General features: G+C 51.2%; 22 protein-coding genes across 22 annotated transcripts; 11 read left to right on the forward strand and 11 right to left on the reverse strand.

Annotated features, from left to right (window-relative positions):
- Nucleotides 1-42: 42 nt before the first annotated feature.
- OGAPHI_001495 (uncharacterized protein) lies at nt 43-4,437 on the forward strand (the record flags this gene model as incomplete). The annotated part of the gene is made up of 1 exon (XM_046202262.1): nt 43-4,437. One exon carries the CDS (start codon nt 43-45, stop codon nt 4,435-4,437), a length of 4,395 nt encoding a protein of 1,464 aa, XP_046063637.1.
- On the reverse strand, nt 1,162-3,506 carry OGAPHI_001496 (uncharacterized protein; the record flags this gene model as incomplete). Its single annotated transcript, XM_046202263.1, has 4 exons — nt 1,162-1,663; nt 1,750-2,057; nt 2,734-3,136; nt 3,247-3,506. The coding sequence occupies 4 exons, from the start codon at nt 3,504-3,506 to the stop codon at nt 1,162-1,164; spliced, it is 1,473 nt and encodes a 490-aa protein (XP_046063638.1).
- Nucleotides 3,540-4,061, reverse strand: OGAPHI_001497 (uncharacterized protein; the record flags this gene model as incomplete). Its single annotated transcript, XM_046202264.1, has 1 exon — nt 3,540-4,061. One exon carries the CDS (start codon nt 4,059-4,061, stop codon nt 3,540-3,542), a length of 522 nt encoding a protein of 173 aa, XP_046063639.1.
- A 60-nt stretch (nt 4,438-4,497) lies between the features above and the next one.
- Nucleotides 4,498-5,433, reverse strand: OGAPHI_001498 (uncharacterized protein; the record flags this gene model as incomplete). The annotated part of the gene is made up of 1 exon (XM_046202267.1): nt 4,498-5,433. One exon carries the CDS (start codon nt 5,431-5,433, stop codon nt 4,498-4,500), a length of 936 nt encoding a protein of 311 aa, XP_046063640.1.
- Nucleotides 5,434-5,549: 116 nt separating this feature from the next.
- Nucleotides 5,550-6,089, forward strand: OGAPHI_001499 (uncharacterized protein; the record flags this gene model as incomplete). The annotated part of the gene is made up of 1 exon (XM_046202268.1): nt 5,550-6,089. The coding sequence occupies one exon, from the start codon at nt 5,550-5,552 to the stop codon at nt 6,087-6,089; it is 540 nt and encodes a 179-aa protein (XP_046063641.1).
- Nucleotides 6,090-6,091: 2 nt separating this feature from the next.
- OGAPHI_001500 (uncharacterized protein) lies at nt 6,092-7,504 on the reverse strand (the record flags this gene model as incomplete). The annotated part of the gene is made up of 1 exon (XM_046202269.1): nt 6,092-7,504. One exon carries the CDS (start codon nt 7,502-7,504, stop codon nt 6,092-6,094), a length of 1,413 nt encoding a protein of 470 aa, XP_046063642.1.
- Nucleotides 6,863-7,222, forward strand: OGAPHI_001501 (uncharacterized protein; the record flags this gene model as incomplete). The annotated part of the gene is made up of 1 exon (XM_046202270.1): nt 6,863-7,222. The coding sequence occupies one exon, from the start codon at nt 6,863-6,865 to the stop codon at nt 7,220-7,222; it is 360 nt and encodes a 119-aa protein (XP_046063643.1).
- A 143-nt stretch (nt 7,505-7,647) lies between the features above and the next one.
- Nucleotides 7,648-9,348, forward strand: OGAPHI_001502 (uncharacterized protein; the record flags this gene model as incomplete). Its single annotated transcript, XM_046202271.1, has 1 exon — nt 7,648-9,348. The coding sequence occupies one exon, from the start codon at nt 7,648-7,650 to the stop codon at nt 9,346-9,348; it is 1,701 nt and encodes a 566-aa protein (XP_046063644.1).
- OGAPHI_001503 (uncharacterized protein) lies at nt 8,679-9,278 on the reverse strand (the record flags this gene model as incomplete). Its single annotated transcript, XM_046202272.1, has 1 exon — nt 8,679-9,278. The coding sequence occupies one exon, from the start codon at nt 9,276-9,278 to the stop codon at nt 8,679-8,681; it is 600 nt and encodes a 199-aa protein (XP_046063645.1).
- A 99-nt stretch (nt 9,349-9,447) lies between the features above and the next one.
- On the forward strand, nt 9,448-11,085 carry OGAPHI_001504 (uncharacterized protein; the record flags this gene model as incomplete). Its single annotated transcript, XM_046202273.1, has 1 exon — nt 9,448-11,085. One exon carries the CDS (start codon nt 9,448-9,450, stop codon nt 11,083-11,085), a length of 1,638 nt encoding a protein of 545 aa, XP_046063646.1.
- On the reverse strand, nt 11,082-13,421 carry OGAPHI_001505 (uncharacterized protein; the record flags this gene model as incomplete). Its single annotated transcript, XM_046202274.1, has 1 exon — nt 11,082-13,421. One exon carries the CDS (start codon nt 13,419-13,421, stop codon nt 11,082-11,084), a length of 2,340 nt encoding a protein of 779 aa, XP_046063647.1.
- Nucleotides 11,425-12,024, forward strand: OGAPHI_001506 (uncharacterized protein; the record flags this gene model as incomplete). Its single annotated transcript, XM_046202275.1, has 2 exons — nt 11,425-11,564; nt 11,640-12,024. 2 exons carry the CDS (start codon nt 11,425-11,427, stop codon nt 12,022-12,024), a joined length of 525 nt encoding a protein of 174 aa, XP_046063648.1.
- A 91-nt stretch (nt 13,422-13,512) lies between the features above and the next one.
- OGAPHI_001507 (uncharacterized protein) lies at nt 13,513-15,720 on the forward strand (the record flags this gene model as incomplete). The annotated part of the gene is made up of 1 exon (XM_046202276.1): nt 13,513-15,720. One exon carries the CDS (start codon nt 13,513-13,515, stop codon nt 15,718-15,720), a length of 2,208 nt encoding a protein of 735 aa, XP_046063649.1.
- Nucleotides 14,448-15,224, reverse strand: OGAPHI_001508 (uncharacterized protein; the record flags this gene model as incomplete). The annotated part of the gene is made up of 1 exon (XM_046202278.1): nt 14,448-15,224. One exon carries the CDS (start codon nt 15,222-15,224, stop codon nt 14,448-14,450), a length of 777 nt encoding a protein of 258 aa, XP_046063650.1.
- A 24-nt stretch (nt 15,721-15,744) lies between the features above and the next one.
- OGAPHI_001509 (uncharacterized protein) lies at nt 15,745-17,037 on the reverse strand (the record flags this gene model as incomplete). Its single annotated transcript, XM_046202279.1, has 1 exon — nt 15,745-17,037. One exon carries the CDS (start codon nt 17,035-17,037, stop codon nt 15,745-15,747), a length of 1,293 nt encoding a protein of 430 aa, XP_046063651.1.
- Nucleotides 17,038-17,143: 106 nt separating this feature from the next.
- Nucleotides 17,144-18,802, forward strand: OGAPHI_001510 (uncharacterized protein; the record flags this gene model as incomplete). The annotated part of the gene is made up of 1 exon (XM_046202280.1): nt 17,144-18,802. One exon carries the CDS (start codon nt 17,144-17,146, stop codon nt 18,800-18,802), a length of 1,659 nt encoding a protein of 552 aa, XP_046063652.1.
- On the reverse strand, nt 17,713-18,645 carry OGAPHI_001511 (uncharacterized protein; the record flags this gene model as incomplete). The annotated part of the gene is made up of 2 exons (XM_046202281.1): nt 17,713-17,995; nt 18,257-18,645. 2 exons carry the CDS (start codon nt 18,643-18,645, stop codon nt 17,713-17,715), a joined length of 672 nt encoding a protein of 223 aa, XP_046063653.1.
- OGAPHI_001512 (uncharacterized protein) lies at nt 18,799-20,685 on the reverse strand (the record flags this gene model as incomplete). Its single annotated transcript, XM_046202282.1, has 1 exon — nt 18,799-20,685. One exon carries the CDS (start codon nt 20,683-20,685, stop codon nt 18,799-18,801), a length of 1,887 nt encoding a protein of 628 aa, XP_046063654.1.
- OGAPHI_001513 (uncharacterized protein) lies at nt 20,300-20,560 on the forward strand (the record flags this gene model as incomplete). Its single annotated transcript, XM_046202283.1, has 1 exon — nt 20,300-20,560. One exon carries the CDS (start codon nt 20,300-20,302, stop codon nt 20,558-20,560), a length of 261 nt encoding a protein of 86 aa, XP_046063655.1.
- A 155-nt stretch (nt 20,686-20,840) lies between the features above and the next one.
- Nucleotides 20,841-21,140, forward strand: OGAPHI_001514 (uncharacterized protein; the record flags this gene model as incomplete). Its single annotated transcript, XM_046202284.1, has 1 exon — nt 20,841-21,140. One exon carries the CDS (start codon nt 20,841-20,843, stop codon nt 21,138-21,140), a length of 300 nt encoding a protein of 99 aa, XP_046063656.1.
- A 23-nt stretch (nt 21,141-21,163) lies between these two features.
- Nucleotides 21,164-22,687, reverse strand: OGAPHI_001515 (uncharacterized protein; the record flags this gene model as incomplete). The annotated part of the gene is made up of 1 exon (XM_046202285.1): nt 21,164-22,687. The coding sequence occupies one exon, from the start codon at nt 22,685-22,687 to the stop codon at nt 21,164-21,166; it is 1,524 nt and encodes a 507-aa protein (XP_046063657.1).
- Nucleotides 21,611-22,444, forward strand: OGAPHI_001516 (uncharacterized protein; the record flags this gene model as incomplete). The annotated part of the gene is made up of 1 exon (XM_046202286.1): nt 21,611-22,444. The coding sequence occupies one exon, from the start codon at nt 21,611-21,613 to the stop codon at nt 22,442-22,444; it is 834 nt and encodes a 277-aa protein (XP_046063658.1).
- Nucleotides 22,688-22,974: the final 287 nt, after the last annotated feature.

The raw sequence follows: 22,974 nt of genomic DNA on the forward strand, positions 1-22,974 counted from the left end.
TAAGCCGTACAAAAAATTTTTACCAGATCCACTAATACACAGATGAAGGAGACTGTTGTTGATTTCACGCCCAAATGCATCTCGGGGATCGAGTTTGGCGCGCTATCTGCAGCAGAGATTATTGGCCAGAGTGAGGTGGAGGTGGCCACCCGGAACCTGTTTGATCTGGACCACGGAAGAGCCCCTGTTGAGAACGGTGCCCTGGACACAAGGATGGGTATTTCGTCCAAATCGGGCGAATGTACCACCTGTCGCGGCACCTTGAACACCTGTCATGGTCATTTTGGCCATATAAAGCTGGCGCTTCCTGTTTTCCACGTTGGATACTTCAAGTCCACCATCCAGGTTCTCCAGACGATCTGTAAGAGCTGTTCTGCGGTTTTGCTGGACGAGTCGACCAAACGGCAGTTATTGACCGATCTCAAGCGACCGGGACTCGATAACCTTCGTCGGATGAGAATCCTCAAGAAGGTTCTGGACCAGGCAAAGAAACAGCGTAGATGTCTTCGTTGTGGAGCACTGAACGGAGTGGTCAAGAAGGCCGCTGCCGGATCAGGTCCTGCTGCGCTGAAAATCATCCACGACACTTTCAGATGGATCGGAAAGAGAGGAGCTGAGGAGAAAGTTCAATGGGACGAGGATTTCGAGGAGTTGTTTGACAACAATCCGGACCTGGAAAAATTCTTTAAACGGTGTTTTGAAGACCTTAACCCATTAAAAGTGCTGAATTTGTTCAAACAGGTCGATCCGAGCGACTGTGAGCTTTTGGGAATCGACCCATCCAGAGGAGGTCGCCCAGAAATGTATCTGTGGCGATACTTGCCTGCTCCGCCAGTGTGTATCCGTCCGTCTGTTGTGATGACCGATACCAACACCTCGAACGAAGACGATCTGACCGTCAAGATCACAGAAATCGTCTGGACGTCCTCCATGATCAGAGCAGGCATTGAGAAAGGGATTTCGATCAACTCGTTGATGGAGCAATGGGATTACCTGCAGTTAGCCGTGGCCATGTACATAAACTCGGACTCTGCTTCTCCGTCGGCTCTTTCTGGTGGCACGAGCACCAAGTCGGCAAAACCCATCAGAGGTCTGTGTCAGCGTCTAAAGGGTAAGCAGGGACGGTTCAGAGGTAACTTGTCGGGAAAAAGAGTTGATTTTTCAGGAAGAACTGTGATCTCTCCCGATCCCAACTTGCGGATCGACGAGGTGGCTGTTCCAGACAGAATCGCCAAAGTGTTGACGTATCCTGAGAAGGTGACGCGGTACAACAAGGCCAAGTTGCAAGAATTGGTGATCAACGGACCGGATGTTCATCCTGGTGCCAACTATTTGGTGAAGAAACACGAGGACGTTAAGAGAAACCTGCGTTATGGTGACCGTAACAAGCTGGCCAAACAGCTGTCTATTGGAGACGTTGTGGAGAGACACATCGAGGACGGAGACATCGTTTTGTTCAACAGACAGCCTTCGTTGCACCGTTTGTCGATCATGAGCCATTTCGCCAAGATCCGGCCATGGAGAACGTTCCGTTTGAACGAGTGTGTTTGTACTCCGTACAACGCCGATTTCGATGGAGACGAGATGAACTTGCACGTTCCACAGACAGAGGAGGCCCGTGCAGAGGCCATGAACCTGATGGGTGTGAAGAACAACCTGTTGACTCCCAAGTCGGGAGAACCGATCATTGCGGCCACTCAGGACTTCATCACAGGCTCGTACCTGATTTCCAACAAGGATTCGTTCTACGACCGGGCCACGTTTGCGCAGATGCTGGCGATGATGTCTGACGGGGCCACCCAGATCGATATTCCTCCACCTGCTATTTTCAAGCCATCGTATATGTGGACTGGAAAGCAGCTGTTCAGTTTGCTGATCCGGCCAAATAAGAGCTCCAAGGTGATCATCAACCTGGACGCCAAGAACAAGACGTTCATTCCGCCAGAACCAGGCATGCCCAACGAGATGGCTCCGAACGACGGGTTTGTGATCATCAGAAATTCCCAGATTCTGTCGGGAGTCATGGACAAATCTACTCTCGGAGACGGAAAGAAGCACTCTGTGTTCTACACGATTTTGCGAGACTACGGTGCCGAGGAGGCCGCCAATGCGATGAACAGAATGGCCAAGTTGTGTGCCAGATTCTTGGGCAATCGTGGATTCTCTATTGGTATCAACGACGTGACTCCGGGAGCAGACCTCAAGTCGAAGAAAGAAGAGCTGGTCGAGTTTGCTTATAAGAAGTGTGACGAGCTGATTACCCAGTTCAAGACCGGAAAGCTGGAGACCCAGCCCGGATGTAACGAGGAGCAGACCCTGGAAGCCAAGATCGGAGGTTTGTTGTCCAAGGTGAGAGAAGAGGTCGGAGAGGTGTGTATCAAGGAGCTGGAGAAGTCGAACGCTCCGTTGATCATGGCTACTTGTGGCTCGAAGGGTTCGACCTTGAACGTTTCGCAGATGGTGGCAGTTGTCGGACAGCAGATCATTTCTGGTCACCGTGTTCCGGACGGGTTCCAGGACCGTTCTTTACCGCATTTCCTCAAGAACTCCAAGACTCCGCAGTCTAAGGGATTTGTGCGTAACTCGTTCTTTTCTGGTTTGAATCCCCCAGAGTTTCTTTTCCACGCCATCTCGGGTAGAGAAGGACTGGTTGACACGGCTGTCAAGACCGCAGAGACCGGATACACGTCGCGTCGTTTGATGAAGTCGATGGAGGACCTGAGTGCCGGCTACGACGAGACCGTGCGGAACTCCAGCAACGGCATTGTGCAGTTCAACTACGGTGGAGACGGTCTGGACCCGTTGGACATGGAGGGTGATGCCAGACCGGTCAACTTCAACAGAACATGGGACCATTCGTTCTATATCAGTCTGGACCACAGCGAACGCGGACTGTATCCTTATGAGATCATGTCGATCACAGACTCTGTGTTGAGTCCTTTGAAGTCGCAGCTGGTTCGTGTGGACAACCTGGGCCGGCGTGTGAGCGAGACCGACTTTGACAGGCTCGAGTACGTGGACAGATACGACGCGGAGCGGAACTTCTACGACTCGGTGAGAGGCTACATCGAGGCCAAGTGCAACGCTCTTGCCAAGCTGAGAGAACAGCGTGGAATCGCTCCTATGCTGCACAAGCCTGCCAAGATGCCAAAGACGAATGCGGACCAGGAGCGCGTTGTTCTGCAGCTGGCCAAGGTGTCGGAAGGTATGATCCGGGAGTTTTTGCGGCTGTGTTTGCACAAGTACCTCAAGGCCAAGGTGGAGCCGGGAACGGCAGTGGGTGCAATTGGAGCGCACTCGATCGGAGAGCCAGGAACCCAGATGACGCTCAAGACGTTCCACTTTGCCGGTGTGGCGTCTATGAACGTCACTCTTGGTGTTCCGCGTATCAAGGAGATCATCAATGCTTCCAAGACGATTTCGACACCGATCATCAACGCTGTTCTGGTGAACGACGACGATGAGCGGGCGGCGCGTGTGGTGAAGGGCCGGATCGAGAAGACCATCCTGGAGGATGTGGCGTTCTTCATTGAGGACGTTTACAAGGAGAACCAGGCGTACTTGCAGGTGAAGATCGACGTCAAGTCGATCGAGAAGCTGCAGCTGGAGCTGACGATCGACCAGATCGCCACGGCCATTGTGGCTGCGCCAAAGCTCAAAATCTCGCGCGGAGACGTGGCCGTCGTGGGCGGCAACAAGATCCAGGTGCTGGTGTCGGATATGGGCACGGACGCGTCCAAGCCAGCCAAGTCCGTTTCTTCGAGAGAACCGTCTGTGATCAAGGACCCAGAGGAGCGCGAGCGGCTGGAGCGCAGCTCGCTGTTCTTCAAGATGCAGCAGCTCAAACGTGTGCTCACCAAGGTCGTCGTCAAGGGTCTGCCGGAGATCTCGCGTGCCGTGATCAACGTCAGAGACGACGGCAAGAAAGAGCTGCTTGTGGAAGGATACGGCCTGAAAGAGGTGATGGCCACCGACGGTGTGGTGTCGCACAAGACCAAGACCAACCACGTCCTGGAGATCTTCGACGTGCTTGGAATCGAGGCCGCCAGAGCCAGTATCATCTCCGAGATCGACTACACCATGGGCTCTCACGGTATGGCAGTGGACCCTCGTCACATCCAGCTTTTGGGCGATGTGATGACCTACAAGGGAGAAGTGCTGGGTATCACGCGTTTTGGACTCGCCAAGATGAGAGACTCGGTGTTGCAACTGGCGTCGTTCGAAAAAACCACAGACCACCTGTTCGACGCTGCTTTCTTCATGAAGAAGGATCTGGTGGAAGGTGTTTCCGAGAGAATCATCCTTGGCCAAACTATGAGCATCGGTACCGGAGCGTTCAAGCTGGCGGCCAACAGCAAGGTGGACAATGCCAAACTCAAGCAGAAGGAAACGCTGTTCGAGGAGTTATGCGCGCAACCGGTGGCTGCGGCAGCATGATGTTACTGTATAATAATAATAGCATAATTGATCCCATAACAATTCCGTGCGATACATAACCTAAGACCTCTGTGGCCACGAGAGAGTCTTGTCGATAACCAAAAGCGCTCCGTTGGCCATAATCTCGATCCGCTGGATAGCCAGCCACTCGTCCACGTCGTCCAACGACAGCTCGAAGCCCTTGTGTCCGTTACGAAGGTGGATTTTGTTGCCGTTCAAAGACGACAACACCACCTCCTCTTTGGAGAAATCGGCAATGTTCGAGCCTTGCACGATGTGCGACTCCACAAAGTCTCTGATGTTCGCGTCGGCGTCTTCGTCTTGACTCACTGACCGCGGGAACTCCCAAGGTTTCTGCGTCAGCTGCACAACGGCCTCGTCCGTTGGAGCAAAAATCAAAAGCATGTTCCCGTCCTGGGAGTTGATGTTGTAGTCGTCGTCGTTGTCGCACTTCTTGTAAAGATCCACCATATCTCTAATGTAGGACGAAAAAATGGAAATGTCCTGTATCTGGGTCAGGGCAGTGGCCAGGTTTTCTTTCTTAACTTCCGGCATCAGAGTGTATTCGAACTCGTTGTCGAACTCGGAAAGTGGAACTTGCAGCTCAAACACGTTCTGGCCATCTCTCTTGACCAGTTTCGACGCCAGCACATCCTCGTCCACCACGACGCTGTAATGTTGCACGTTCTTGGCGTCTCTTTTGCCCAAAAAGGTATCCAAATGAACCACGTTCTTGCCGTCGCGCTTGTCCAGCAGCGAATCGTCGTCCAAACTGAACTTGAGATCGTAAACGTTTTTGCCGTCTCTTTTATGTTTCTTTAGAGAACCAAGGCTGGCTTCCGAAAACTCGAGCGAAACAACGTTCTTAGCATCCCGTTTGTTTAGGACCAGTTCTTTCTCGAAAGACTTAACATCGTTGATTGTCAGTCCCTTGAACACGTTTTTGGCCATTCCGGCGCCTAAAAACAATCCAAAAGCAATATAATTCAATCTCATAATGAACAAGTTGCTAATAATTAATTAATTTAATTTTTTGAAACAGCCCACCAAAATTATCTGTTTATTATTTATTTTACCAAATGTCAAGAGATAGCCATTATTCGTATATTCATATGAAGCAGCCGCATCATATTCTTTTCCAGGAAAAATGGGAGATCGATAAGTTGCCGTTCGACGATATCGACGTTAATATCAACGGAATCCCTGGCCAAGACAATAGTCTCCAGGAGTTCTTGTCGTCGGGAGAGGAACAAGACAATGATCTGAATATTATCAACGGCGCCAACCCGATGTTCAACTCGTCTTATTCAAACAGAATGCGCCAGAAACATAAGAAACTCAATTGGAAAGATCTCGGACTCGCAGAACTGCTCAGTGCCAACGAGTCAGTGCAAGACCACACCATCTTGTCCAGACCCCAATTCCCTCCTCAACAGGACCAGCCGTCCCAATCGCCGCATGAAACCATCATGGAAGAAGACCCCATTTTGGACGAGATCGCAGAGTCCACAGACCCACAAGTGGAAGAATTCGCTACACCAGTGGTTGCTAATCGTACACTTCTTAGTAATCTATACTCCAGACATCGCAAACCCAGAAAACCGTCCATCGAGTACCAAACGCCGCAATCTCACGCAAGAATCATCAGATAGCTTCACTGGTTGCAGAACTCGCACTGCGCAATGATATAGTCGACTGTCTTTTTCGAGATGTACCAGTTACGGCGAACATGGTTGTATGTCAGCAGCGGGGCAAGACAGTCGAAATGCAAATGTGTCGCAATCACAATGTACGGGATGTCCAGATAATCCGGAATCACCACGTTTGAGTCCCGCAGATACTGCACCGTCTTTGTTGCCGGATCAAACTTGAATCTCTGGTTGATCCACCGTCTTGCGTTCGAAATAGCACGCATCTGCTGCTGGTTGGGGAAAATGTCCATATGAGAGAGTTTTTTGAGCAGAGTCTTGGTGGCAACGACTTCCTGCGAGATCAGGATCTCGTACTCCGCCTGTGTTGGACCGTACATCGAGAAACTTGTCTCATCCTCCTCCTCTTCCTCAACGTCCGATCCTGACTGTTTGGCCCAGCGGGAATAAAATCTGGCCTGGATGTCTTCGTACTTGGTCTGGAACTCCTTCACCATGTCTTTGAGCTTCTTTGGGTCGTATTTGATCTGCTGCTTGATGGTTTCCAAATTGTCTACCGTCACATAACATGGCTGATTATCATGGCCAGAAGTGTCCACCACTTTTTCCTTGACCACCTTGGGTTTCGGATGAGGATGGTGGTGATTGTCGTCCTCGCCGCCGCGACGGGTCCGCTTCCTGAGCGGCGTGTCTTCGGATGCGCCCCGTTTCGTCGGCTCGGGCGTCTTCTCTGCCACTTCCACCACCTCCACCGGCTCGGGACTGCCCTCGACCAGATGCTTGTGGTACGCCCGTTTGAGCTCGGTGAGCCCGTTCACGAGACTCTGGTACTCGTACTCGATGTTTTCGGGCTTGAGCTCGAACCCGTGCCATTGGTAGCCGCTCAACAGCTGTTGCAGATTGATAACCAACAAATTGTCGTTGCTGAGGTTCTCGTCCTCCATCACCGGCATCCAATACCGGAACGTGTACACCAGCTGGTCCAGGCCGGGGATGTCGAGCATCACGCAGATGTGCTGCTTGATTTCCGCGAGCTGCCGTTCGGTCAGCTGGGCGATCTCGCGCGGCTTCGAGTCGATCTGGGTTATCTCCACGAACTTGCTATTGTGGATCTTGACCCAGATCAACGTCCATGAATAACGTAACTTAATTGCATAGATAAGTCCGCATTGGCGTAGATCAGCGCTGCGTTCCTGGAACACGTTCATGTGCGACGTCGTCAACTTGAAATCTTCCCATTTGAGTTTCACCACCAGTTGCGACGCTTCTTTAGCTGGACTGTTGTATTTGCCAAACCCGAGAAAGTGGCGGCTTACAAACCGTAACAAGTCGTAGAAGTTGTCCTCCGTATCGAGGAGATCATCTGCGATCGCCGTCTGACGGCGCTGCCGCGGCTCTTCCGACCAAACAACAACCATCTCCGTAGAGTTATTCAATAATGCAACTTTTTGGAAGCCAAAAAAAAAAGCCCAAACCCAGACCCAGTGTCGGGCTGTGCAGCGACATAACTTTTTCTCGCTGGCTCCAAGTCAAATAAATTAACTTTACCTAATTTTCCATCATGGAGACCAAGACAGTGGGCATTTTAGGAGGCGGCCAGTTGGGCCGGATGATCGTCGAGGCGGCCAGCCGTCTCAACATCAGAACCGTCATTCTTGAAAAGGGCACCGATTCGCCGGCCAAACAGATCAACTCCAGCAGAGATCATATCGATGGGTCGTTCAATGATAAGGACGCCATTCTGCAACTTGCGCGTAAGTGCGACATTCTGACGGTGGAAATCGAGCACGTCGACGTGGAGGCGCTTAAGTTTGCCCAAAAGGAGACCGGCGTCGCAGTTTACCCGTCTCCAGAGACCATTGCTATCATCAAGGACAAGTATCTTCAGAAGCTGCACTTGTTATCCAATAACATTTCTGTGGCCGAGTCGATCGACGTCGAGAGCACCCAGGAAGCCCTGCAATCTGTTGGTGCGCTGTATGGGTATCCGTACATGCTCAAGTCGCGGACAATGGCCTACGACGGAAGAGGAAACTATGTGGTGAAGGATGCGTCGCACATCCCGGAGGCGTTGACTGTGCTCAATGACAGACCATTGTATGCCGAGAAATGGGCCCCATTCACCAAAGAGCTTGCCGTGATGGTTCTGCGGTCCGTTGACGGCCGCGTGTACTCGTACCCAACTGTCGAAACGGTGCACAGAAACAACATCTGTCACACGGTGTATGCTCCGGCCAGAGTAAACGACACTGTGCAGCAGCACGCACAGTTCCTGGCAGAGAACGCCGTGGCCAGTTTCCCCGGCGCGGGTATCTTTGGCGTGGAAATGTTCCTGCTCCCAGATAACAAACTGGTGGTCAACGAGATTGCTCCAAGACCACACAACTCTGGCCACTACACCATCGACGCCTGTGTCACCAGTCAGTTCGAAGCACACATCCGTGCCATAACCGGCCTTCCTATGCCAAAAAACCTTACTTGCTTCTCTACCCCATCCACAAACGCAATCATGCTGAACGTCCTGGGAGCCTCCGTTCCTAACGAGGAGGTTTATATGTGCACCAGAGCCCTGCAGACTCCGCACGCGTCGGTCTATCTGTACGGCAAGTCCACCAGACCGGGCCGGAAACTCGGACACATCAATATCGTTTCGCAGTCGATGGACGACTGCGAGCGTCGTCTCAGCTTCATCGAGGGGAAAACCACAGCCCTCCAACAAAGCGAGTCTGCTGATGTTGTCGGTACCTCCAAGAAACCGCTCATTAGCGTGATCATGGGCTCCGACTCAGACCTGCCTGTCATGGCTACCGGTTGCAACATTCTGAAGCTGTTTGACGTTCCGTTCGAGGTGACCATTGTTTCTGCCCATAGAACCCCAGAAAGAATGTCCAAGTTCGCACACGACGCGCCTTTGAGAGGCGTCAAGTGTATCATTGCCGGTGCCGGGGGTGCGGCCCATCTGCCAGGAATGGTGGCAGCCATGACTCCGCTGCCTGTGATCGGCGTTCCCGTCAAGGGCTCCACACTGGACGGGGTCGACTCGCTGCACTCGATCGTCCAGATGCCAAGAGGTGTCCCTGTGGCTACCGTTGCCATTAATAACGCTACCAACGCTGCTCTGCTGGCTATACGTATCTTGGGGGCCTCCAACCCGGAGTACTTTACAAAGATGGCCAACTTCATGAACAACATGGAGGACGAGGTGTTGAAGAAAGCCGACAAGCTCGAAACAATCGGGTACGAGAACTATCTGTCTAAATAGAGACTGTATTCTAATGTTATTTCTGTACATCAAACTACTAATTAAATAACCCAATTTTTTAAAAAAAAAATAACTTTGAAAAATTTATAATATAACCTAATGATCGCAAGACAGTTGCGATATATCTCGCACACAATCGCCAGACGCGGCGTCAAGATCCCAGACAATGCCCCGTCTCTTGAAGAGAACGCCGAATGGCTCCAGAAATTGAGGTCCCAAACGTCTGCGGCCGAGTTCCACGAGTTTTTGCCAAAATCCACGTTCGAGATCAATGACGTCTCAGAGCTCGAGTCAGACGCCAACCCGGACCTCTGTAAGGTCCAGCTGCCTGGCGGAAAGCACGCGAAGATTGTCCGCCTGCCAGACCCGGGGAGTCCGCAGCATTTGAAATTTTTCACAATGTCAGTGCCCGCGTCAGATTATTCTGTCGCATCGTCTCCATTTTCGGCCCTGTCAGCAAAGAAACGGCCAAAAGCAGACAGTTCGCAGTCGTTTTCCGATCTCAAGGTGGTGAACATCCGCTCCGGCAACGGAGGCAATGGCACGGTCTCGTTCTTCAGAGATACAGGTATTGCTGTGGGGCCTCCTAACGGTGGAGACGGCGGTGACGGCGGAGACATTTACGTTTCTGCCGTCGAGGGACTGAGTTCTCTGCATGGGATCCGGTCCAAATACGTCGCCGGCAACGGGCTGAGCGGTGAGTCGGGCCAGGCCGACGGCAAACGAGGAAACGACGTGCATATAACCGTTCCTGTTGGAACAACCATAACTTGGTGTGCAGACCCCAAGGAGATCCGTTCTTTGATCAAATCCAACACAGACAAAGTGTTCCACATCAAGACCGTGTCGCGGTCGTCGTCGTCCGCGGTGCCACGCCATATCCAGCTATTCAGAAACGGGTATGAACCGGGGAAAGGATGGGTGTTCAAGGAGAAGTCGGAGGAATACCATATGGAGCGGGACTTTTTCCTGGATCTCAACAAGAAAGTGATGTATTATGACAAACAGCTGCTCGAGGAAGAGCTGCAGGACGACGTTTTCCCGATTGTGGGAATCGATTTCCCGAAACCAACGAAAAAACCGGTACTGCTGCTGAAGGGCGGTCGAGGCGGCATGGGAAATATGCACTTTCTCACATCCAACGTGAGAAACCCGCGTTTTGCCAAAGTTGGACGTCCTGGACTCGAGGAGAACTTTGTGTTTGAGTTGAAGCTGTTGGCGGATCTGGGCCTGGTGGGGCTTCCAAACGCAGGAAAGTCCACCTTGCTGCGCGCAATCTCCAACGCAACGCCGCGTGTTGGCCACTGGGCGTTCACTACGCTGCAGCCAACCATCGGAACGATCCAGTTGCGTATTGACCAACCAGCCTTCACAGTGGCAGACATTCCAGGAGTAGTGGAAGGGGCCAACGAGAACAAAGGTATGGGTCTGACGTTTTTGAGACACGTTGAGCGGTCCGGAGGTATTGTTTTCGTTATCTCATTGGGCAACGAAAACCCGGTTGCAGATCTCCAGATTCTTCTCAACGAAATGGGAACTCGTCGGATGGAAAACAAACGGGTCTTGGTGGTGGCTACCAAGGCAGATCTTGAAGGCACAGAGGAGAGATATTTGGGATTGAAGCAGTTTGTGGAAGCTCAGGACTGGAAGATCGTTCCATGTTGTGCAATGCGCAAGGAAAACATCCAACAGGTGTTGGAAATGATGGCTGAATGCTCGGGAAAATTAGATAATTAATAAACTTCCATGTTGAACGACAAGGCCAGCTCTTCGTAGAGACGCAGAAGGGACGGCGAGTCAATTTCTCCGTAGTACTTGAGTGCGTCCATTAGATCGCTCAGCTTAGAGTTGTACTTTTCCTTGTAATTTCTGAGCCCTTCGTGCAATCTTCTCATTCTTGAGCCGTTCTTCTCAGGACTAAAGGTGGTTCCCAACGACAGCTTGGCCTGGTTTTCGGTGAAGAGTTGTTCGTCCATCAGTATCAGCGTTTTTCGGAGAGCCATCAGAAAATTGTGGTACAGCACAATGATAGCAAACAGCTGGTTCACGATCTGAGTGAGTCTGATCTTGGTCAGCATGGAGTCAGCAAGAATCGTGCTGAGAAAAGACTTGATCGACCCAAAAACAGACTCCAGCTCCACAGTCGGATCGGTCTTGAGACTGTCGAGAAGCTGCTCGACTTTTTTCCAGTTGGCATCAATGACGTCAAAGTTTAGGTAGAACAGACACAAATTCACGAGCGTCCTCATATTAGAATGAACTATTCTGGCCTGTTTGATCCACCGGCGCAGACCTGGATCTTCGAACGGCCAGCACCAGAACCGCTGGTGGGTGATCTCTCTCCAAGACAATTCCAAAGACTTTTCGACAAATTTTAAATACGTCAGGTTGCGGAACATGAACTGGTACTCGATCATCTGGGACTTTGTGATTATCAAGTTCAACGGGAACGGCACCTCAACGTCCAAACTAAAGTTGAACACGGAATACTGGTCAATCTTCGTATTGGTAAGAACGTTGGCCTTGACCTGGTTTTCGTTGGCTTCCAAAGTGGAGTTGAGTAAGTTTTTCAACGAACTCAAGTCAGAGGATGCAAACACTTTATCTGAGTTGGTGGTCTTTGCGCTCAAGATCATAACAAGCTCGTCTAGGAGGGTGTATTTCGACAAAGAGTGACTAGCCAAATTGAATATAAGTCGTTTACTCTTTGACCGTGGGTCTGAGTCAATACTGTCGTCTTCATGGTAGCTTCCAAGATAGAGTTTTGTCAATGTGTTGAGTGAGGCATGGTCTCTTGATTTGCGAAGCTCGGCCAGACTGGAGCTCATAAACTCGTTAAAATTGTGATTGTTTGTGAGCAGGAAGTATTTGTTCAAGCCTTCAAGAAACTCGCGAATATGGAACCCTTTGAATAGCAGATCGATGATCAGTTTGTTAGCACGGTTGTACGCCTCGTCCAACCGGATGTACATGTCATTATCTTGCAGAGTTTTAATATGCACAATTCCAGCAAGATCATCTACATCGATCCCGCATTCTTTCAGCACATTGAGGTACTTTCCTGTGAGAATCACTTTCTTTTGAACATTTGGAGGGTAGAACTGTTTCAACAGTCCCTCGCTGCGGATGGTGAACTTGTCGGCCCAGTAATCTTCGCTCACTCTGGACCCTTCGGTGGTTTGGTGGATTAGGAATTCTTCGTGGGGATCTTCTATTGAACCTTTTTCGAGCCATGAGTTAAGCATCACAACATAGTTCTGCGACACCTTGTTGAACAAATTCACAAGAAACTGGTACGCTGTGGTGTTTCCCTTGTGCTGATCGATGGCCGACTGAATGAAACTTAACACCAGTCCTCCCTTCACGACCTTGCTGTTGCGTGGATCGGATGTAACTCCGTCCAGAGTCCCCGTGTAGTGGTCGTCCTTCAGCGACTTGAGCATGCTCTCGAATCGCATTCTGTCCATGTTGGTGGAATCTTTGCGATTCTCATTTTCCTGCACGATCTGCAACACTATGTCGTACAACAGAGAAAGCTGGACCACTGGTTTTGCAGTCAGATCTTGTTCCAATAGGGTCACCGAATAATTAGCATTAGTGTGGAACTCGTGTTCGATCTGGACCAGAATGGACTCGTACGTCTTCAAGTTTTGTCTGATTTCAAAACACAAGGCCTGAACCACTGTGCCGTACTGGAGATTATCGTACTGTTCCAAAAACGTGGTCAAACTGACGTATCGTTTCCCCAGCTGGCTGATGCGTTTTGATATATCTTTCAAACTGGGAGCCAAATGTTTGTTTATTGAAAAGTCTGGGCCAATTAAGCGCTGTGTCACACTGGAATCAATATTGAACGACTCGGCGTACCGAATGTAGAACCCTTCAAGTCCTACCAGAACAAACAAGAGGTCCTGGAAAACAGCAGCCTCCTGGTCGCGAAACCCGTCCATTTGCTCGATCGGAAACCTTCTGGGCTTGGACAGTGTGCCGGTCCCGGCAAACGTCGGCGGCGACTTGACACACGGACCAACCAACAACGGCGTCGGCGTCAATCTTAGCGTATCAAAGGACATGATAAATAATAAACAAAAAAATCAATAACGCGAGTCTATCTATAATAACTAGCACAGCCCTTAAAAAAATTTCAGAAAATATTCCTTTTGCATGGTGAAGAGAAAGAGAGCCGCCATTCTGCCAACAAACATCGCGTTGTTGCAGAACCTTGTTCGCAGAGACCCAGAATCGTACCGGGAAGAGTTTTTGCAGCAGTATGCGCATTACGAATCGCTGAGAGACATTTTTTTGTTGACTCCGTCTTCTGATGATGGAGAGGAGTTTGGAGAGCTGATTGTATTCATGTCTGCTGTTTGTTCGTGCTATCCGAAAGAGACCGCCAAGTTCCCAGAGGATTTGAAGATCATATTGTCCAATAACCACCGTGATTTGACGCCCGATTTGCGGGAAAAGATCATCCAGTGTCTGGTTATGTTGCGTAATAAGGACGTTATTCGTGCCGAGTTTTTGATCCAGACAATTTTCCCTTTGTTGAGCGCTTACGGTCCCAGCGTGGAGGGCAATGTCGGTATGCACGCCAAACGGCTTAGACGCCAGATCTACGGGTCTTTGGTGTCTCTTTTGAAGTCGTGCAACACTGGGGTGAAAAATCAAAAGCTCAACAGATCCACCCAGGCTTTGCTGTTCAATTTGTTGGAACAGAAGGACGGCAACGGATTATGGGCCACGAAACTAACGAGAGAGCTGTGGAGACGGGGAGTGTGGGACGACTCGCGCACGGTGGAGATCATGACACAGGCCTCGTTGCACCCTGACACCAAGGTGGTGATATCTGGTATTCGGTTCTTTTTAGGAGCAGACAAGGAAAGAGAGGAGATGTTGGAGGGAGACTCAGACGACGAGGAGCTGGATCCAGACCAGATCCGCCATCAGATGCAGGTGAACAAGAAGTCGTCGAAGCGAGGCAGAAAGCTGGAAGCTGCGATCAAGCAGTCTAAGAAAAAGAGCAGCAGAACCAACACAACGTACTTGAACTTTTCCGCCATCCACCTTCTCAGGGACCCGCAGCAGTTTGCAGAGGACCTTTACGAACAGCATCTGGCCAGCAAGAACGCCAACAAGTTCGACCTGGACCAGAAGATCGCAATTATGAATCTTGTTTCGCGGCTGGTTGGAACGCACAAGCTGACCGTTTTGGGAGTGTACTCGTTTTTCCTCAAGTACCTGACGCCGAAGCAGCGCAACGTGACGCAGATCATGGCAGCCTCTGCGCAGGCGTCGCACGATCTGGTGCCGCCGGAGACCATCAACATGGTTGTGCGCAAGATTGCAGACGAGTTTGTTTCTGACGGAGTGGCTGCGGAGGTGGCCGCTGCGGGAATCAACACGATCCGCGAGATTTTGGCAAGAAACCCGGCCGGTATTGATGAGGCCCTGCTGCAGGACTTGACGGAGTACAAGTCGTCCAAGGCGAAGAACGTTGTGCATGCAGCACGGTCGCTGATCTCGCTGTATAGAGACGTTGCACCAGAGATGCTTTCTAAGAAAGACAGAGGCAAGTCGGCCACGATGGACATTATCCACGACGGGGCCAAGGGCGTGCCGCAGTACGGTGTGGAGACCAACGTGGTGCAGGGCATTCCTGGACTGGAGTTGCTGGCCAAGTGGAAAATGGAGCAAGGAACTTTGGGCCAGGAGAACGCCGAGGACTGGAAGCTGCCCGAGTCCGAGTCCGAGGATCTGGACGACGACATCGAGGGCGACTGGGTCGACGTGAAGGAGGGCGAGGACATCGAGATTTCCGACGACGACGAGCCTGCTGCCGAACACAGAGGTATCAAGAAGAAGTACCTCAAGTACATGAAGAAGAAGAAGACGCACGATTTCGACTCGGACCTGGAGCTTTCCGATGACGAGAGAGACGTGAAGAAGCAGAAGCCGAGCGCGGAGCAGGAACAGGCCGTGCAACAGACGCTGGCCCAGGTGCTGACTCCGGCGGATTTTGCCAAGCTCAAGGAGCTGAACCAGGTGGCAGGTGTGGAGCGCATCTTGGGCGACAAGCACAAGAACGAAGACTCTGTGGACCACTCGACGCTGGTCGGAAAGGTCAAGTACAAGCAGACCAAGGAAGAGAGACTGGAACAGGTCAAGGAGGGCAGAGAGGACAGAGACAAGTTTGGATCTCGTAAGGGAAAGAGAGACGCTCCTCATTCCACCACTAATAAGGAGAAACAGAGAAAGAAGAACTTTGTGATGATGATCCACAAGAAGGCCGTCCAGGGAAAACAGAAATTGAGTCTGCGAGACCGGCAGAAGGTGCTGCGTGCGCACGTCGAGCGGCAGAAGAAGAAAAAATAGTGATAACCAACTATATAAGCGTAATTAGATGTCTTTGTACCGTTTGCGAGCGTTGTCTCTTTCCTTGCGGCGGCGTTTGCGCTCGCCAAACCCGTCTTTCTCCATCTCCATGCGGGCCTCGATCTTCGCCTTGGACACCGCCTTGAGACTCTGGCTGATCACCTTGTTGTCGCTGATGGCCAGCTCCTCCATCTTGAGCCCGACACGCTCCTCGATCGCCAGCACGCGGCTCAGGTCGTTCGGAGTCACCATCGAGATCGCGTCACCTTTGCGGCCCGCACGCGCCGTTCTTCCCACCCGGTGCACGTAGTCGTCCGGGTCTCTGGGGATGTCGAAGTTGATCACAAGCTCCACGCTCGGAATATCCAGTCCTCTGGAAGCAAGGTCCGTTGCGATCAGCACCCGCGCGGCTCCCGCACGAAACCGGTGCAGCGAGTTCGTCCGCTCCGACTGCGGCATCTCCGAGTGCAGCGACGTCGTTGTCACCTCCAGGTGCCGCAGCGTGCGCCGCAATATCTCTGCGGTTTCTGACCGGTTCGCAAAAACTATGGCTGTGCTCTCCTTGTACTCGTCGCTCGTGAGGATATTGTGCAGCATGCTCTCCTTGACAACTACGGGAGCCAGGCAGTACAGCAGTCGCAGCGTGCTGGGGATCTTGACGGCATCCACCTGGTCCAGCTCGTGCAAAAAGACCGGCTGCTTCCCTTTGGCCACGGGCTTGTCTTTCAGCGACCGCACCGAATCCGTCACTGTGGCCGTGAACAGTAACGTCTGCCGCTTCGACGAGTCCGGCAGCGCCTCGAAACACGTTTGCAGGTGGTCCGTGAACGAATCAGTCAGCAAACGGTCGGCCTCGTCCAGAACAAGGTACTTGACTCTTTTCAGCCCGCGTGTCTCGTCCGGGTTCTCCATGATGATATGTGCAAGACGGCCGGGAGTGGCAATCAGAAAGTGAGGGTTCTCCTTGATCACGGCCACCTGGTCGGTCATGGACTGGCCTCCAATGACGAGTCTGACTTTTAGGTTGACGGTGGCTCCCAGGGCGGCAAACTGGTCGGCAATCTGCATCGCCAGCTCGCGCGTCGGCGTGAGAACCACGCCGTAGATGCCGCTCGGGTCTTTCGACCAGTTCGCCAACATTGGTGCCCCAAAGGCTATCGTCTTACCAGAACCTGTCTTGGCTCCTCCAATGCAATCTCGTCCCTTGAGGATCTCGGGGATACATCCTGCTTGAATATTTGTCGGAGTAGTGATTCTCATGGCCTCGAGGTTTTCCACGAGCCACTTGGGCAGCCCCAAAGATGCAAACGTAGACATAGATCAAAGGTTATTATCCTAGTAATTTTTTTTTTCAAATTATTTTTTTAGTTATTTTTTCCAACATAACTCAGGTTATTTATTTTTTGTTTTTTCCTCCCGCCCCATGATCGACCAGTTCCTTATATTCAGACCAACAGGCCAGGTGGAATTCAACTACCAGCCCGGGAAAAACCTGTCGGGGGTGGTGAACGCCTTCATAGACCAGGTGCTTGTTTCGGAACGCAATTTGAAAACATTCAGCCAGGCGGAGAAGGACGAGGCCAACGACATCGACGACGAAGACGGAGTCGTCGTGGGCAGTTATAACGTCGAAAAGTATAACGTCCAGTACTTGTCGGTGAATCAGCCAGACACAAAGCTAGTGTTTGCAATGGTGCACCCGTCCGTTGTGACGCTGAGATCGCCCTTCCAGTTCCTGCGCAAAATCAAGGTGCTATATTTGAATTCTGATAAGGCCAAATTCGGGCATTTTTTCGATCTCAACCTGCAATCGCTGGAGGAGAAGAAAGACGAGCCAAAGGAGGACGTCAAGGAAACCAAGCAGGACAAGGACGACAAGCGGAAACCAAAGTCCAGCAAAAAGTCCCGAAAATGGAACACCGACGGCTCGTTTTACGAGGAAGACGGCCAGACCACAAACCTCGACTTTTCCGGGCACAATGCCAAGGAGGCTCAAGGATCGGCCAACTTGGAACAGCTGGTAGGCGACGCCAGCCAGTTCGGAACGAAAACAAAGACCGGCGAGTTTCTGGTGAACGATCTGTCGCAGGAAATGGACAGAATATTGTCATTGCAACCAACGCCAAAGGCCCAGGAAGCCAACTCACAACCGTTCGGGTTCCTCAGAAACCTTATTGGCGGCAAGAAGATCACCAAGGAAGACGTCAAGAAGGTGAAATCGGCATTGTCCACGCATCTCATCAAGAAAAACGTGGCCCCCGATGTGGCCAACTCGCTCATTTCCGAGATCGAAAAGGAACTGGTTGGATCAACCACTGCAAATTTCACATCTGTTCAGGAAACAGCGAAAAAGAGTCTGGAGAAACAGCTCATCAAGCTGCTGACACCAAACAACTCGATCGACCTTCTGAAGGAGATCCAGACGAAAAAGGCCAACAAGCAGATGCCGTACGTTATTTCTGTGGTTGGAGTGAACGGTGTTGGAAAGTCCACCAATTTGTCCAAGCTAGCATACTGGCTGTTACAGAACAACTACCGTGTGCTGATCACCGCGTGCGACACGTTCAGATCCGGTGCTGTGGAGCAATTGCGCACCCATGTTAATAACCTCACCAAGCTATCCCAGGATAAGCAGCAGATCGAGCTATTTGAAGGAGGATACGGTGGAGCAGATTTGGTGGCCAAAATCGCAACGGGAGCAATCAAATACGCAAAGCAAAACAACTTCGACATCGTGTTGTTGGACACCGCCGGAAGAAGACACAACGACACGCAATTGATGGCTCCGTTGGCGTCTTTCGCCAAGGCGGCCAACCCAGACAAAATCATCATGGTCGGCGAAGCCCTGGTCGGCACAGACTCCGTGCTGCAGGCACAAAACTTCAACAAGGCGTTTGGAGCAAATAGACATTTGGACTTCTTCATTGTGTCCAAGTGCGACACCGTTGGAGACCTGATTGGATCGATGGTGAACCTGGTTTATGCCACAGGAATCCCAATTCTGTTTGTTGGTAACGGCCAAACATACACAGACTTGAGAACGCTGAGCGTGGACTGGGCTGTTAGTATGTTGATGTCTTAATCGAATTCTCCTTCGCTATCGGAAACGTCAAAGTTCAAAGCTGCTTCTTCTGCCTGTTCGTGAACGTCGCTCAATCCTGTCAGTTTCTCCAGATACTTGGAGTCCTGCAAAGCCTGTTTGACAAACTCCCAGTTGTTTTTCTTGAACTCCTCCACGACAGCGATCGAACAGGCGGAACAGTACTTGAAGTTCTTTGCGTGAAGCTTGAGCATCTCGAAATTGTGTAAAAAGCCTCTTAACTGGTGGGGCAAGGAGCCCAGAATAGTGCACGACTCGTCTGCGGAGTGTGCCGCGTACTGGCGGTCAGGATGCTGTAGAATGGACACCAAAAGCTCCACGGCTAGCGACGATGCCATCAAAGCAACGCCCGGCCTGGTCACAGTGCACATCTGGTCCAGAGTTCTGTCTGTGGTGGAGTCTGACGGAGCATACACGTCGTTGCAGAAGTAGCAACCCAATCTCGACTCCTGCTGTGATTCTAGAGGCTCTGCCGGGTTGACACACCCGTGTCGCATAACCAAATAGCTTTCGAATCCCAGAGCAGCATTAATAACTATTTTATTCTCCACGTTTCCAATAACCGTTGGTAGCCATCTTGTTTCGCGAGAGTCCATCAGCAGGAAGATGACGTCGTGCTGTTTGATGAGATCGTACAGTTTATCGAAATCCTGTTTCTGTTTCGTTTCGTTGGTGACTGGATGTCCCGCCATCGGGACCTCCAAGGAGAAGCCCTGTGCGTCCACGAGCGGGAAAATCTGCTTCATGGCGCTGGCAGCGGCCTCTGCTTTGGGCCGTCCACCGTCCACACAGTCTTCAAAACTGTAAAGCGGCTGTCGAACAGGGTTGCTGAATGAAACTTTGCCGTTGTCGACAAAGGTGATTTTGCGGACTCCCCAGGCCAACAGGGCGCGGCCAATGTACGAGCCCAGAGTGCCTGATCCAAGAAGCAGACATTTTGTCGACTTGATAAGATCCAGGTCCAAGTTTGGGACTATACGCCACTTCATTAGTTTGAGGTTCAGGTCGATGGCCTGGTCAGCAAGCTGGGTCGGGTCGATTAACGATCCCAAGTCTGCGAGCTTGGGGCCCAGTTTTCCCTGAGACGTGCGTTCCCAGCCGGATATCTTGGGCGTTTCCACCTTGGCAAGCAGCCGGAGGGTCATTTGGCAGAACGAGCTGGCGTTTGCACGATGGATCTGGACGGTGACGTTATCGTAGCCTAAAATAGCCAGCATTGTGAGGAAGTTGCGCAGAGCATAGGAGTAGGTGTTTTGCACAGCTGAGGTGTCCACGAAGGCGACTTTGATTGGCGTGGAGACGGGTAACTCCTTCAGCTTGGACAATGGGAAATATTTGTCGTCAACAACCACGGAGAACTGGTCTTGGGGCAGGTCTCCGCGGATCAGGTCCTGTTGGACGACTTCCCAGTCCGAATGGAGTGTGGGGAACGCGAACCAGTAATAGAACTTGTACTTCTTGAGGTCGGCAAAGGACAAAATGGAGAACTGCGAAAGGAGTTCGGGCTGGTCCAGAACCGAGTGGTCTTTGATTTGCGATAACAAACGAGTTCCTGCTTTGACAAGGAACTCGAGTTTGTTCTGGGTTTTGAACTCCTCGAGCGTGTTGACGTTGAAGATGCTGCCGTTGGACACAAACACGGAATTGGCCGGCAATTGCGACTCGAAGTCGCGCAAGGAACCAAAACTGGTGTCGTTCAAATTAATCGCGGGGGTTTGCCCTGGCGATAAGGATTTGTAGTTATAATAGCCATAAATGGACTTGGACGACTGATCCAACTTCAGAACGTCGAGCTTGAGCTGCGAAAGTTTCACAAAGAACGACGAGTCGACAAACGACTGTGTATTTAAATATTTGAGCTCCATGGAGTAGGATAAGAGGAAGAGAGGTAAATAAATAATAAGTTTGATATTTATTCTTTATCATGTTTTCTACAAAGTTAAGAAATAGCGGTGCATTTTTGTCTGTGCGCAAGTTCTCCAGCTCGATAGTATCCCGTCAGGTTGCCGAGGTGAAATCGATGGCCGAGTTCAAAGAAAAAGTGTTGTCTGAGAAGTCTGCGTTTGTGGACTTTTACGCCACCTGGTGCGGTCCATGTAAGGCCATTTCGCCAGTGGTGGAGAAACTTTCGGAAACTCATAAAGACGTCAAGTTCTTCAAGGTGGACGTAGACGATGCTCAGGACATTGCTGCAGAGTACGCCATCAGCGCTATGCCCACATTTATGACTTTCAAAGACGGCCGAAAAAATTTCCAGTTTGTTGGAGCCAGTCCACCGGCTTTGAAACAGATGATCCTCAACGTTAAGGAAGACTCTTGATTACCCACATTATATATCATATATCAGGAAAGATTCATTTCATCCAGCTCGTCTAGCAACTCGTCGATGTTGATCTCTGGCGCATCATCCTCTTCCTCCATATCGTCTTCGTCGTCGTCACCACGGTCACCCTCAGCTCTATACAAGTTGACGGTTTTTCTGAGCTCCTGATCCTCCTCCAGCTCCTGCAAGAACACCTCGTAGTCTCTCTCGGCTCTCTCGGCCTCCTGTCTGGCCTGTCTCGAATCCACAATCTCGCTGGCAACCAGGTCTTTGTGCTCGTTGGCCATTCTCTTCAGTTTCCAGTTTCTGTTCTTGATCCGCTTGTTCGACCGCACATAGTGTTTCTTCACCAGTACCACGTCTGGAATGCTGTCTGTGTTGAGCGTGTCGAAAAGATCGTTATTAAAGTTGGAGTTGGTGAGGAAGTATCCCATGGCAGAGTCTCCAGGGTGCAAGATTCCTCCCAGATGCGACCGCACGTAGTACTCCTGGTCGTTGACGCCCATGTCGCTCGCACGGGCCACCGTGATGTCGGCAAGAAGCCATCTGCCGTTGCGGACCCCGGTAGGGTCCACGTCCAGCACGATGAACTCGACCAGCTGCGACGAGTCGGCCAGCGTGGCAAACGGAGACCGCCAGAACACAGAAGAAGACAAATCGCCCGTCTTCAAGGTGAGAGGGTCGATAAATTGCACCGTGTTACTCACTTTGGAGCACACAACCAGTTGGGCCAGGTCACCCATGGACTTGGCGAGTTTCTTTGGCAGCACAACAAGGTCGTCTTTACAAATCGGCACGATCTCCACGGAAAACGTGAACTTGTACTGCGACGTGCCCGAATGAATGTCCTGACTGATCAACTCCTCGGACTTTTTCGACTTGATAGGAACCACGCTGTTGAGGAAATCGATCATCTTGGCTGCGTGGTTTCTCTGCGAATAATAGAAATCAAGACCGTCCTTGGACTCTTTGATAGAAATGGTATCCATGTGTGCGTTGTGTTTAAGAATGAGCTGTTCCAGGTACAAGAATGTTCTCTTATGCTGGACTTTCTGCCTGATCTGAACGGCAGCACGCCATGTATTGACCGTGTACGACTTGGCACAGTCGGGACATTGCATAGCAACAACCACGTACTCCACCTCGAAACTCTGCTGGATGATGGTGTTGGTGAGAGCCTCGCCCTGGACCGTCAATTTGACCCGAATTCTACGGGAATGCGGTTCGGTCCAGATAAAAGACGCATCTATAAGCCTGACTTTGTTGAGACCTTTCAGTCGGCGCAAACACAGAGCCAATAGCTCTCTACTCTCGAGCTCGGCACGGATCCACTGAGTTGGCGGCTGCAAAAACCGCTCGCAGTTCCGACAAAACGAAACGTTTGCCTCTCTAGGGATTCCCTCGGTGATATCCACCGTCAGCTTGATACAGTCGTAGCACATAACCAGGCCGGTCGAACCGTCCATGGGCACACCACAGTTGCAACACAGCACGGTGGCCTGTGGCTGGACGTCCTGGGGAGTCAGCTGTGTGTAATTCGACATAACTGACTGATTTAGTGAAAAAAATACAGGCAAAAAAAATTTAGATAAAAAAATTCTAGCGTTGCACAGCCGTGGAAAAAGAAAATAAAATCTCCTGGAAAGCCACTGTTTGCAAGTTTACCAATGTCCCAGTTTCTGTCGTTGCACGTGTCGAATCGCACGTCCGAGACGCGGGACATGCTGATGACCGAGCGCACGACGCTCAGCTGGATCAAGTTCAGCTGCATTTTGTCTGTCTCCGGAATGGCGGTGTGTTTCCGGACGAGCGACCAATTTGGCCGTGCCAT

Source organism: Ogataea philodendri (genome assembly GCF_020536065.1).
Source record: "Ogataea philodendri strain CBS6075 chromosome Unknown scaffold11, whole genome shotgun sequence".
Classification (NCBI taxonomy): Eukaryota; Fungi; Ascomycota; class Pichiomycetes; order Pichiales; family Pichiaceae; genus Ogataea; species Ogataea philodendri.